The 14,042-nt window shown below is 42.4% G+C and overlaps 1 protein-coding gene across 1 annotated transcript in view; it reads right to left on the reverse strand.

Annotated features, from left to right (window-relative positions):
- The window catches only part of ANKRD40CL (ANKRD40 C-terminal like), an 11,408-nt gene extending 424 nt beyond the window's left edge, over positions 1–10,984 (reverse strand). Inside the window, 3 exon segments of the mRNA XM_024742621.1 lie at positions 1–6,170; positions 7,128–7,262; positions 10,433–10,984. The exon segment at positions 1–6,170 is cut by the window's left edge and continues 424 nt beyond it. Coding sequence (XP_024598389.1) covers positions 6,027–6,170; positions 7,128–7,262; positions 10,433–10,489 — 336 coding nt within the window. The 5' untranslated portion in view covers positions 10,490–10,984 and the 3' untranslated portion in view covers positions 1–6,026.
- Positions 10,985–14,042: the final 3,058 nt, after the last annotated feature.

The following is a 14,042-nucleotide window of genomic DNA, read 5'->3' on the forward strand; positions in this document are numbered from 1 at the left end:
AGAATTAGATATCTTTAAAGAATTTTAAATACAATAAACACTTCATATTATTCGCCTTGTTACATTCAATGCAATTCTCAAGTCTTTAAGAGGTATGTGTTTAATATTTCCTACTGTGTAGGAGAATTTGCAGTCAGCCATAGGTATAATAGGAATAATCACTGGCTGATACATTAAAAGCAGCGGTGAATAGCAAGGACAGCCACCTTCAAACTGTGAAATACAAAGAACTGATGAACCATACAGAATGAATTTGGGTTTTTAAAGAACTATTAAAAGTCAGGCTTTACAAGAGTTCTTAAAACCTGGAAACTGTTCATTCTTTGGGCTAGTGGCATGGGATTAAATATTCCTAATGAAAGGAAGTACCAATTAGTTGATTTGTCGATGACATTCCTTTTCTAGGACAGCAATATAGTGTTAAATTTGTGTGAGCCATTCACACATAGGCAGGCATACACAGGCATATGGCTTTAAGAGACCACACTGATGCCTTGATAATTTAAAAGAATACAAACATTCCATATACATATATTAATTAGCAGTTAATGACTGGGCCACTTAGTCATAAAAATTTGCCTTTTACATGTTGTCTAATTATCATTTTTCCCCAAATTTTGCCTTGTAGGAATACTGTTCGAAGATTTTTGGAAGAAAACTGAAAACGGCATAAAGTGAAGATCGACATTAAAATGAGGTGAAAGAAAACTATAGTGGCATAGAAAAAGTATAAAGCTCAGTTAGTTTTTTTGTTTTTTTTATTAAAAATTAATTCAGGACTGATGTGACCTACCAGATTTCAGAACATGTATTAATAGCATATATATGCCACTGAAAACTTAGGTCCTGTATCATATTTTTTTCTTTAAGACTTTTTAAGAAATATTACCTAAATATGTGGCTTGCTCAGTGTTTAATTGCAAGTTTTCATTCTTGGACTTTGAAAACGAGATTAAACGTTAGTATTTGTGTGAATCAGACTAAGTGGGATTCCATTTTTACAACTCTGCTATACCTAGCCTTTGGATTTAGAAGGGAAAATAAAGTATCTCTGACTTTCTGTTACAAATTTGTCTCTGTCATTGAAAAGTTTTAGTATTAATCTTTTTCTAATAAAGTTATTGACTCTGAACTAGTCCCTTGTTTTAAATATGAGATACGCTGTTACTGGAGATGTTGGTGTACAGTTTTATCTGATTTGTTCTGTTTAAGACTAATTTTTATAGAATTTCCACAGTTTAAATGTTTTAAATAATGGTGCTTCAATTTGGGGTAGTTATGAATACATTTGAATTATGCTTTTAATAACGAAGATATACAATGAACTAGAATATATTTTTACATCCCTGAGAGATTTCTTTAGTAGTAGAAAATTCAAAATGTCCTTCTGACAAACACTATCATCCTCCAGCTATGAAATAATGATGTAGAAGAGCATTTCAAGAACTTTTAACTAGTTTTTGGTCTTAAAATCCTGTATCAAGATTTTTTTAACCTGGTCTTGTTGGATTATAAATGTATTTATTTCTATGTATGGGGTGTATGGTACATATAACAAGGGTTTTTTTTTTTTTTTTAAACTGATGCTTAAGGTAATGGGGATGTGGCGGGATCGTGTACAGCAAATTTGGCAGCACGTTTCTACCTACAGCCAGCTTGTGACTGTGTAAAAATAGTAACTCCGGCTACATATACCATGGCAGTTCTCTGTGCTTTATAGTTTTCAGATATTGTCGTCAGTTTGTAGGTGGGGAAACGTGAGTTAGTGCATTACATGACTCACCCAGTGACTTACGGCTCCATGTTGGTGGAGAAACTAGCACATGGAATCGAGGTCTCTGCCCTGTGGTCCGCTACCTTACTGTTTATGCCACCGTATTCATTCTAGTAGGCTACAGAATTTACCAAAATGCCCTCCACCAAGCTGCCGCTTCAGAGGCTTCGGATGAGGGTGCTGTGGGGGCGGGGCATTGCTGGCTTACCTAGCTAATCCTGGAGATGCAGCAGTAGATGGATGGATTATCTCTGAACTTGTCAGAGATGATTCACGTGAGGATTAATGTAAGATGGGAATCAGTCTAATACAGAGTCGACCACCTCCCAAGCACTGCCTTGTGTAGTTTAACATTTTGGTTGTAGGAATAAAGGTCATAAAGTGATAGTTTATTCTATTCCTATTCTATTGCTAAGTGTTAAAAACAGAAGAAATTTACCTAAGTATTAAGGTATTAAATCATGAGGGTGTTAAAGTGCCAGGTTTGCTCTGCTCTGCCTCATGTAGAGTCAGTAGCTGACTTACTTTAATGAAGTGCGCTAAACAAGTTCATGAGGTCTTCATCGTCTTCATCTGTATGGATCACTGTTGAAGCTAATGTAGGATTTGAGGGGGAGGCCTGGTCCCTTGAGGTGTCCATGACTAAGGTCTGGCCTTAGTTGTGGAAATCTAGAAATTGGGTCACACCCAACACCCAAAATTATCAGGCTCAAGAAGAAATTATTCTTACTAACCAAATTCACAGAATCCAGTATAGAGGCCTTGTGCTAATTTACACTAAGAAATACACATTTCTGTCATGTAGACCAAAAAGTTGTCAGTTAGCTTAATGCATCTCTTTGAAAAGCCTTTAAGGGGAGCCAATTTTTATTAACCAGAAGATTACTTGATAAGATTGGAATCAGCAATCAGGGTTTTTTAATTTTGGAAAATTTAAGACACAAAAGTAGGAAAGTATAGTTAACTTTTATGAAAGTCCATCACTCAGTGGCCGTTCTTACTCTTTGTGTGTGTCCCCTGTCATTTTCAAGTAAGTCTCAGACATATTTAATTTGTAAATATTTATGCATGTATCACTAAAAGATAAAGAACAGTTTATTAATTAAAATAAATTGGATGAACTTTTTGTTGGTCAACTGTAGTACTGGTCTGGTAGCTTACTTTCCATTGTGCCTCTCAAGGGGACGTGGTAATTGAGTCTGCTGTTCTGGCATCCTCCCTTCTGCAGGGTAGAGACACTGCATCATTGCCCTTTTTCTTAAGACATTTTTTCTTCAAACAGATAATACAGTAATTTTTCAACTTAAACTAAAACCTTTCTTGCCTTCTTGAGCTAATCATATTGCCGGCCTAGAGACACTTACCTTCTTTCCTTACAGCATTGCTCACCTGCAGGTGATCTGTCTGGTTTCCTCAATATATAATGTCACAGAGGATAACCAGCCGTATTTCTAAGGTCTGAGAACACTTTGACCGTATGTAGGTTGAGTGCAGCTACCTGATTAAAAGTTTCTAGAGATGTTAAAACTGAAAATTTTAGGGTGAAAGTTTTTTGAGCTTGTGTACATTCTTTGCTTTTAAAAATGCATTGTAGATGAGCTGTGCAAATGTTTTTAAACATTCTAAATGTGCATGAAACAAAAAAAAAATACTTGAGAATTGTGTATATTTTCTGTGGGATGGGACTTCAGGGTTGGTTTTCAGTTTGAGTTTGGACTGATTTTTAGTTTATGAAAGAACCCCAGGTGACTGCTTTTTAAGAATTTTGTGTGACAATTGTAATGCTTGTATATGGTTCAGAAAAACAACAGAAGTGTTTAGTGATCTGTCTCTCTTCTACTCCTGTCCCTCTCTTCCTCCTCTACAGGAGCTACTAGTGTTAAGAATTGTTTTTCCAAGTGGTTTTTGTGGGGAAGTGGGGGTGAGGGATGTAAGCATTTATGTATGAATCTTTTAGGGTATATGATAGTATAGTGTACGTTCTGAATCTTGCTGTTCTCACTCAGTATATTTAGAGACGTTTGAGACATAGGAGATAGGAATTTCAAGTTTAAACAAGCAGTTTTCAAAAGTACATTTCAAGTAAAAGAGAAGTAAATGTATTTTTCATTGTTGTATTAGATTTTTAAATTTTCTACTTTAAAAATGCAGTTTGAGAGTTTCATAGTTGATCTGTTTCTTCCCCTCAGCCATCTCAAATAGATCAGTTGTCAACAGCTTTAAAAACGTTTAGGAACAACAGCTTTCGAAAAGTTTGGCATAACTGTGCCATAACTTCTTGTGGCTATTCCACCCCTAGATACATACCCTAGAGAAACTCCTATGCCTGTGTGCCAGGGGATGGATGTAAAAATGTCATAACCGCATCGTTTGTAATAGAAAGAAAAGGAAACGAAAACAAACTGGAAAGACTTCAAATGTCCAACAGTCCACTGGATAAATATTGTGGTGTATTCCTATAGAGGAATTACACAGAAGTCAGACTGAACTACAGCTGCACATGTGAACAAGGAGGAGTCTCAGTGGTGAAAAAAGCAAGTTGCAGAAGAATACATCCACGGTGGTTCCGTTTCTGTGAAGGCCAAAACCAGGCCGTTAAATACATGGTAAATGGAAAGCAAGGAAATGATTAACACAATTCAGTACATTGGAGGGATGGAGGGAGATCATGAAGGGCAAGGAGGAGCCTTCAGAGGAACTGGTGGTGATTGCTGAAGCTGGGTGGGTGGTTTCTTTTTTAAACTGTATGTGTATGTGGTTTTGTATGTATGATATTTCTTAATAAAATTTAAATTAAAAAATGGGAAAAGGTCTTGGTGAAGGTAGTAAGTAGTAAAACATACGTAAACAATGTGTTTCATGAAATTAATCTTCAGTGAGTAGCAGATGTAAAGGGTACTGCTTCTCAAGTGCCAGATTGAGGGTCTTAATTGTAGTCTTCGAAAGCTAGAAACAGGGCCTAAATGTATGTTTTCTTTGTGATCCATTATTTTTATCTTGATGTTATTTTCATTTGGATACCCGCCAGGGAGCTGATGCTGCTTCTGCTGTGTAAGCAGCTTCCAAGAAAGCTTTTCTGTCAGATTTATGCCAGTCCAGGAAGGGGAGCTGCCGAGGTGAGAAGAGCCATTTTCCTGACCTGTCAGCACGTCCTTCCCTTTGTTCAAGTTACATTGTCACCTCCGAGGGGCCGCTCTTTGTCCTTGTTCTACTCTTAATACGAATACCATGAAGTGTTTAAATAATGTTTGCTCTTTAAGGGGAAAGTGGTTGAAACTTTACCCTAATCTGAACATTTTCCACTTTTTTGGCATTGGTTGCGATAAGTGTTGATGTAATGCCTCAGTGTCCCTTCGCCCTTCATCAAAGGTGACCTATTAAGAATTTGGAGGTGAGAGAACAGTGGCCTGTTTCATGTGCTGGAGGAGACAAGACATTGTGCTTGCCCAGAAGGTCTCTGGTAATTAAAGATTAGCCTTAAGGTCTCAGTTCCATGAGGATTAGAGATCATTTCACACGGGTGTGTAAAGAAGTGACAGTGTGATGTGTCTTGTTGGAAGTTGGTAAATGGAGTCAGGCATGAGTGCTTCCAAGGTAACAAGCACTAGAAGTTAGCAAGTTGACCCAGAAGGATTCCGGGTGGTGTGGTAGGGAAGAACCTAGCACGGGGTGTGATCATAACCCGTCTTGGAGCTAGTTAGTGAGGGTGCCAACTTGGTTTTATTTTTTCACCTGTTTAATAGAGTTCACTGCTGTATGCTGTGCCTTGGCTTTTCTGCAAGTTGTATGTTAAAAGTACCCTCAAAGATGACTTGTGTTAAGTCATAGGTAAGTTAAAAAGTGTGTAAAAAGGAAATGATGGTAAGAGATGGTTTTAGAAACTGGGATATTTGAACCAGTGTGGCAAGTGGGGTCCTGGCTTTCCCAGCTCATCAGCTCACCCTGCCCTTAATGGAGTTCATGTGAACAGACCCTGGCCATTTGTCCTGACTGAATCGCAGGAGTGCATATACCTTTGCCTGATCAGGATTGGGGTACAACTTTACAAACTAGCGTCGATAAGTATCATACTTAAAATTTTTTTTTATACTTCTGTTTGTCAAAGCATTTTGAACGTACTCTTCTCCCGGCCCAGAGAAGTTGCAAACAAGGAAATGTAATAAGTACACATGTGAAGTTAGCAAACTGGTACATACATCCAGGCTTCATTATTTACAAAATACTAATTCCAGTTTTTTGTTTCTGGGATTTCTTAATATGTCATTTTTGCAGCATTGCTGTTGTAGCAGGGCTTCTCTAACAGAGATGGTATGTGCTCTATCAGTTTAGAGCTTCCATTTTTCATTAAAATTAGTTCAACTTCTTGAAAGTCCTGTAGTCTTAGAATGTCTGTGTCCTTAATATGGAAAATAAATTATATAACGGTTCATAAATGCATGTGAAGTTAGGATACAAAGGCTTAGTAATATTGGCCAAGCATTGTTTTCTCTCTGTCTATTCATGGTAAACTAAGTCAGCAGTTTAGAATTGTTTTTTCTGTGTGCGTGTGTCTTTTTTATTCCCCCCCAGTCCATGTTGTAGGTTTCCAAAGGGGATAAAGTCCCAATTTGAAGAAAAACTTTAGGCCCAAGAGAAAACTTTAGGCCAGGGCATTAAAAAAAAAAAGAAAAACAACTATAAAGTATGATCATCCCACTACTTTTAGTTTACAAAGAATATACTGTTAGCCAAGGCACCAATAAGAATTGCTTAAAGGCATTTTTTTTTTTTTTTTTTTTTTTTTTTTTGGGTAGGGCACGAACCCGTGTCCCCTGCATTGGCAGGCGGACTCTCAACCACCGTGCCACCAGGGAAGCCCCGCTAAAGGCATTTGAAAGTTGCTTTTTAAAAAAAAATAATGCCCAAAGAAATGAGAATTTTTTTTTCTGAAGTTAAAAAGTGAGGTTTGTATTTTGAATCAGGAAAATATATTAAAATGCCCCAAGTTTTGTTTTCTGAGATTGTAAAGGCTGACTGTTGCTAAGTAGATAAGAATGGGTTTGTATTTTCTGTCCTGGGGACCAGTCAGTTTTGTAGAGATTGGAGGCTGGCCATGTTGAACTAGGGTCTTAAATATGGGTGTTAGTTGTAATTCAGACAATTTTAAAAGGGTTGATGAATTACGTATGCACATCTGTAGAAGCACCAGGTTGAAAATAACCTAGCTACCGTGTTTGGCTGTCCTGCAGCCAGAATTTCCAGTGTCTTGGGTTTTGTTTTCATATTAGTAATGCAGGAGCTAGTGGTTGGCTTCACAGAACATAATTTTACCCACCTAGAGCCCAGTCTCTATTTAGAAACTTGTAAACCCTACCTTTCTGAGTAGTGTGTTTGGTAGCTTTCTGATTTTTTCCACTTGCTCTGGGTTACTTCACAGCAGCTCACTTTGTAGATTTTGGTAACTCAGCTCTTGTCTATCCAGTTCAACTTCAGTGAAGTCATTCATTTTCTTTGTGGCTCTGAATTCTGACTTTCAGCACCGGCTCTGGATCACCCACAAATTTATTCGTAAAAGAAACAAAACACTCATTTAAAAGCCTTTCAACATCAATTATTACAGCAAAAGAACTGAATAATAAGTAGATCTGGAGCTTTTATAGGCAAATATAAACTTTTAATTATCTGAAGCTTTTATTGGAATGCTGGGCAAGCTCTGGGGTGTATGCCCCATCATACCCACCAAAAGGCTTGCAGTTTGAAGCCAGGCTAGGATTTAAAATATGCAGTGGTGATATGCATCACCTTTGGCAATACATAGGCGTTGTTTGTGCCTTGTTGGCTGTTTGTAAAGCTTCAAGGAAACGTGTAGCCCTGGGGTTCTGTATTCTTAAGAGTGTAAATCATTCTGTTGATAACCACCTGGGACTTCAAGGTGAGAGGTAGGCTGAGAAATAGGATAATTCTACCATCTTCTGGGACAGTGGCATTGAGTGAGTCTTAAAACTTAACTGTTGTAAGAAGGAGCAGTTTCGACTGAAGGTGGAGGGAGCCAGATGGTGAGGTTGGCTTTGCGACATGGTGTCGGGGCTGAGTCCTCACCTAGGCAGGTGTCATCAGGTTTGGCATTGTCACCTGGGTCAGTTGGCAACTGTTGGTTTGCGCCTTCTTGTGTATATTCACCTGAGAAAGAATTGGAGAAGGAGAGTTGAGAGAGCAGCAGCACAGCATTTAGCTCTCCAGATCTGCCAGTTAGGCGAGGGGCGATAGAGCTGCATCTCCACTCGCTGCCCTGCGGCAGCTCCTCCTTACAGGAAGAACTGCCACGAAAAGGGCAGTAATTACATTCAGACTTGAAGAGTAATTTTCCTTAATCACCATTTAAATCATGAAAAGGAACTGAGACAGTAATTTTGAATGGTATGTAATCTGAGGAAGAAATATTTATAATCTGTGCACTTAACTCGTTTCTGCTTAAATGTATTCGGCACTGAGAGCTTTGTGTCTCCAGTTCTTTAGCAGAGTTACACAGTTAGAAGAGTCCCTTTATAAGGAGAAGTTTTCTCAACCAAAGCCTGCTCTGTGCTGGGCACTGTGCTAAGCCCTGGGGAAATCGATGATTCAAACAACAAAAACCCGAAGTGGTGTCTGTCCTGGCGTTTAAAAGTTAGCAGGAGAGATAGATATTAATCAAGTGACCTCAAGCAAATGTGAAATTACAGTTGGCATGGCAAGGGCAAGATACACCAAAGTGTGAAAGCTTGGAAAGGAGTTAAGAAAGATCTTCCTGAGGGGCAAGTGTTTGACATCTGAAGGATGAGCAGGCTTAAGTAGATCCATAGGGTAGAGGGAGAAGAGCTTTCCAGGGCCCTGAAACAGCAGAAGGCCCTGTGTGGGGAGGCCGTGGCGCTTCAGAAGGAAGAAAAGCAATTCAGCATGGCTGCAGGGCAGAGGGCAGGGAGGGACCCTGTGCGCCAGATTGTGGGATTGTCTACTGACCTCTGCTACCCAGTCTGTAGCCACTAGTCACGTGAAATGGGATATGCTCTTAAGTGTAAAATACACACTGGATTTCAAAGACTTAGAAAAAAATGTAAAATTCATTCATTTTTAATATTGGTTATGTGTTGAAATAATAGTTTTGATATATTGGGTGAAGTAAATATATTAAAATTAATTTCACCTGTCTTGTTTTAACGTGGCTACTAGAAAAATTTTAATTACATATGTGGCTTACATAACATTTTAATTGGACAGTACTGGTATGGATGAAAGGCCTTTATTCTAGAACAATGCCAAGCCATTAGACAGTGTTCAGGAGGAGGCTGTCATAATCAGACTTGCATTTTGAGGGGGAGGGACCAGAAACCTCATTGTCCTCACAAGAATCCTATGGGGTGTAGACATTATTCCCATTTTCAGACAAGAAAATTGGTGCTGAAAGGTGAAGTAACTTGCTGGAGTTTGCTCCATTAGGAAACGGCAGCACCTGGATGTGACCTACTAAGTAAGTGGGGCCCAGTGCAAAATGGCTACCCAGGGAATTGCACCCTCCACACCTGAACTCTGGTATCTGGATGGGGGTGGCCGAGGGACCCCCAGCCCTCGTCTCTTCCCTGCTCAGTGGACCTCAGAGCAAGTCCCGCCTTGCCCGCCTGTTGCTTGAGTCGCTGCCAGGGGCCGAAGGTGACAGCAGAAAGAGGGAGTGGTAGAGGTTAGAGCACGATGGGCTGAGGGTGGGACCACACATTCGAGCCACAGCTCCCAGTTCCCAGTCCCCCAGCACATGCTCCATTGTCCTGTCTGATTTCACTTACAGAACAAACTAACTATTAAAATTTTTGAGCCAGCGACCATAGAGCGCTTAATCCCAAGCATGAGGCCTTCGTGTAGGGCCCTGCACAACTGCTCTGATCTCAGGCCCGTGAAGCCAGTCCTGCTTAGGGCTTAAACCGTGCTTTTTCCACACTGCTAAATGCTCCCCCAGAAGTGAGATGCTCTCGCTCGGCGCAGCCCTCTCCCAGGACAGAAATAACGTCCCTACCCCTGGGGCAGGGATCTGCAGTCTAGTCCGTGCCCTTCCACTCTGGGCCGTGGAGGGAGCTCTGCCCTGGGCTGGGAGACAACCTCGCAGCAACTGAGCCTCAGCCCCCCAGATACCTGAACCGCACCCCTTCACTACTCAGCCCACACAGAGCATGAGATGTCCCCCAGCTTGGCCTGCCACGTGTAAAAGCATTTAATTCTCTGATGAGTCTGTCGGGTGATGCCCTGTGGATGGACGGGGCCTCTTAGAGGTCAGAAGGCATGCCCTTTGAAGTCGGGCAGATTTGGATCTGTTTTTCCTATGCTGTTTAGTAGCAGTGACACCTTAGACAAGTTACTTAATCCCTCTGAGCCTGTTTTCTGATCTGGAAAATGGGATTAATAATCTCCAGCTCACAGGTTGTAAGAAGGAAATGAGAAAGTGAACAGAAGGTACAACCCCTCCAGGCACGTAGTGAGCACCAGTATTTGCTGGCTGCTATTATTAATTTATAGCTATTGATACTTGCCTCCCCCTGAAAGGACCCTTGGTCTACTTGCTCTGCTCTTGACTACACCCCTGGCAGAGTGGGGGAGGGCACCCTGCTCCTCCCTTCCTCAGGCCCCTCCCCTATCCTTGAGGACCATGTTGGAAACAGGAATTAAAGACTCACCTGCAGGCTTCTCCCTCATGTCCTGTTGGGGTTCAGCCATGGGTCAGCTCTGTGGTCTGTCAGATCAGCAGCCCCTCTAGCAGTTATGCTGAGCTTCCAATCAAATAAAAAGCATGTTCTAAAGCCTTAGCGCATCTGTCTGCAGTGAAACAATAATATGTTCTTGTCATTGGCTGGTGAGATAGGGCAGGGTCGACCTATTTTACAGATAGGCAAACGAAGGCTCAGGTGTGTTGTATGATTTAATTTGCACAGGATGCTGCAAGTGAAGGAAGGGACTGAAATTCAAGGGTCTCTCTTCTCACCTCGGGCTGTGTCTATGGGGAAGCAGTGCAGGCTAACCTACCCAAGGGCCCCTGGGAGGGGAGGCCTTTGCTGGCACAGCCCTCCTTGGAAAAGGTTAGCAGATACTACCTCAAGGGATAAGAAAAGCCAAACAGTATCTCGGATTGAACAGACTGCCCCTCCTCCCCAGTTCTCACTCCCCTTTCTCCCAGCCCCTTCCTCAGCATCTGTGAGTGACAAGAAAGCAGGAACACCCGGGCCTGTACCTGGGGGAGACTCCGCCTTGGCAAGGCTCCTGAATCCCTGATTCCAAATATTGAAATGGAGGAGGCAGGGGCTGGAGCAGGAGGTTCATTGAAGGGTGGGTGGGGCTGGGCTGCTGTCTCAAAGGGCTGAAGGTAGGAGGTCACATGTTTGGGGTGGGTCTCCCATATCATTTAACCCTCCAGTGTCAGAGGACAGGGCATCAGGTGGGCCTCAGCATTATAAGGCTAGAGGGAACCTCAGAGATCAGAGCCCATAGGTTCTCAAACCTAGCTGTGCATTGAAATCACCTGCAAAGCCTTAAAAACTGCGGGTGCCTGGGTCCTACCCTCTGACGAGTCCTACTAGTTGGTCTGGGGTGCAATCTGGGCCCTGGAATTTTTAAAAGGTCTCCAGCTGATTTTATTTATTTATTTCTACGTTGGGTCTTCGTTGCTGCGCGGGGGCTACTCTTCGTTGAGGCTCTAGGTGCGGGGGCTTCGCGGTTGTGGCGCACGGGCTTAGGTGCTCCGTGGCATGTGGGATCTTCCCAGACCAGGGCTCAAACTCATGTCCCCTGCATTGGCAGGCAGATTCTTAACCACTGCTCCACCAGGGAAGTCCTCCCCAGCTGATTTTAATGTGTGGCCAAAGTTGAGAATCACTGATTTGACCAGACTTCTTAAGGTGCAAATGGGGAAACGGAGGCCCAAGGCAGGGAAGTGCTCCCTGATAGTCACAGGGGCAGCCGGGCACAGGCCCGGGGCTAGATGTGGGCCACCTGGTTGCCAGCCTGACGCAGCCTCCCCAGCATGCCTGGTGCCCATCTGCCAAGAATGTAGGAGACCCCGCCCCAGCCCAGGCAGAGAGGAGGAAGCAGCATGGATCTGTCTGGCCTGACCTCCTAAGGGAGGGAAAGAAAATGCACTTTGGCCAGCCCAGCTGCTAGGGTGTGTCAGCCATAAACAGAGCCCGCTTGCACCCCTCACCTGGGTGGATGGGGCCACGAGGGCAGAGATGAAAGTGCCTGTGCTTTGAGAGGGAGCCTCTTCCGTCCCCACGTCACTAGCCTGCTCTGTCCATTCACTCGCCCACTCCCCATTCACTGGTTCACTTACGCACGTGTTCTCTCCACAAACCTCACTTTTTCTTGTTTTGGGGGACCCTCTCTTTTCTTTAATTTTTTTTTTTTAATTTATTTTTTGGCCGTGCCGTGCAGCTTGCAGGATCTCAGTTCCCCGACCAGGGATTGAACCCGGGCCATGGCAGTGAAAGCCCGGAATCCTAACCACTAGCCCACTAGGGAATTCCTCTATTTTTAAATTCTTTAAATAAAAGTATTACATGCTCTAGTGTAAAAAGTCTAATGTTAAAAATCAGGAGGATCCAGGGCTTCCCTGGTGGCGCAGTGGTTGAGAGTCCGCCTGCCGATGCAGGGGACACGGGTTCGTGTCCCGGTCCGGGAAGATCCCACATGCCGCGGAGCGGCTGGGCCCGTGAGCCATGGCCGCTGAGCCTGCGCGTCCGGAGCCTGTGCTTCGCAATGGGAGAGGCCACAACAGTGCGAGGCCAGCGTACAGCAAAAAAAAAAAAAAAAAAATCAGGACCCATTAACAAGCAAGAGCAAAATGCTTGTTGGGAGGCAGCCACATAGGCCTGGGTGTGGGTGTTTTTTCATTCATTATGCTGGGCAATTAGTGGGCCCTTCTGTTTTCATATTAGCTTTTGTGTGGGGGTCGGGGTATAGCTTTTAATTTTGATATAGTTTCAAATTTACGTAAAAGTTGCAAGAACATATGCCCTTTACCAATGGTTAACATTTTGTCACATTTGCTTTAATATTCTCTCTCTCTTCCCTGGTATATATGCGTGCGTATGTGTATATAACACACACACACACACACACATTTTTCCCAGGAAGTTTGAGAATAAGTTGTAGACATGCTCCTTTATCACTAAAGATTTCAGGCTGTATTTCCTAATACCAAGGGTATTCTCTTATATATCCAAGATACAAGGATCAAGATCAGGAAATCTAACGTTGATATACTGCCTTTAGCTAAACCACAGTCCATAATCAAATTTTATCAATTAACCCAACAATATCCTCTTTAGCTTTTTTTCCCTAGCCCAGGATCCCATTCAGGATTATGCATTGTACTTAATTTCCATGTCTCATAAATTTCTTTAACCCAGAAAAGTTCCTCAGCCTTTCTTTGTTTTTCATGACATTGACATTTTTGAAAAGTCCAAGCAAGTAATTTTGTTGTTTGTCCCTCACTTGGGTTTGTCCAGTGTTTCACTGTGATTAGGATCAAATTATGTGCTTTGGCAGGAATAGCACGGAACTGCTATGTCTTTCCTAGTGCATTATAATGGGAGGCACATCTTGGTTTGTTCCATCTTAGGGAATGGTGACTTTAGTCACTTGTGAAAGGAGGTATCCGCCAGGTTTTTCCATTGTAAAGTGTATCCTTTTCACTTTGTAATTAATATGTAACTTATGGGGAGATATTGTGAAACCGTACGGGTATCCTTTGTTTAAAAATTAATTTATTTATTTTTGGCTGTGTTGGGTCTTCGCTGGTGCGCACGGGCTTTCTCTAGTTGCGGTGAGTGGCGGCTACTCTTAGTCGTGGTGTGCGGGCTTCTCATTGCAGTGGCTTCTCATTGCAGAGCATGGGCTCTAGGCACGTGGGCTTCAGTAGTTGCGGCACTTGGGCTCAGTAGTTGTGGCACACGGGCTTAGTTGCTCCGTGACATGTGGGATCTTCCCGGACCAGGGATCGAAGCCATGTTCCCTGCACTGGCAAGCAGATTCTCAAACACTGCGCCACCAGGGAAGCCCCAGATATCCTATTTCTTTTTCAAATCTTCACTCTTTAGTTTCCAGAATCCACTGAAGATTTTGACTTGAATCGATTGTTACTGTGGTGATTGCAAAATGGTGATGCTCTGGTTCCATTATTCTTTCTACATTAATTTGGTATCCTAGTGTAAGAAAGCGCTTTCCTTCTCATTCATTCATTATTTTTTTAAATAAATTTATCTATTATATATATATA

The sequence above is a fragment of the Neophocaena asiaeorientalis genome, unplaced genomic scaffold (assembly GCF_003031525.2).
Source record: "Neophocaena asiaeorientalis asiaeorientalis breed wild unplaced genomic scaffold, Neophocaena_asiaeorientalis_V1.1 scaffold1, whole genome shotgun sequence".
Taxonomy (NCBI): domain Eukaryota; kingdom Metazoa; phylum Chordata; class Mammalia; order Artiodactyla; family Phocoenidae; genus Neophocaena; species Neophocaena asiaeorientalis.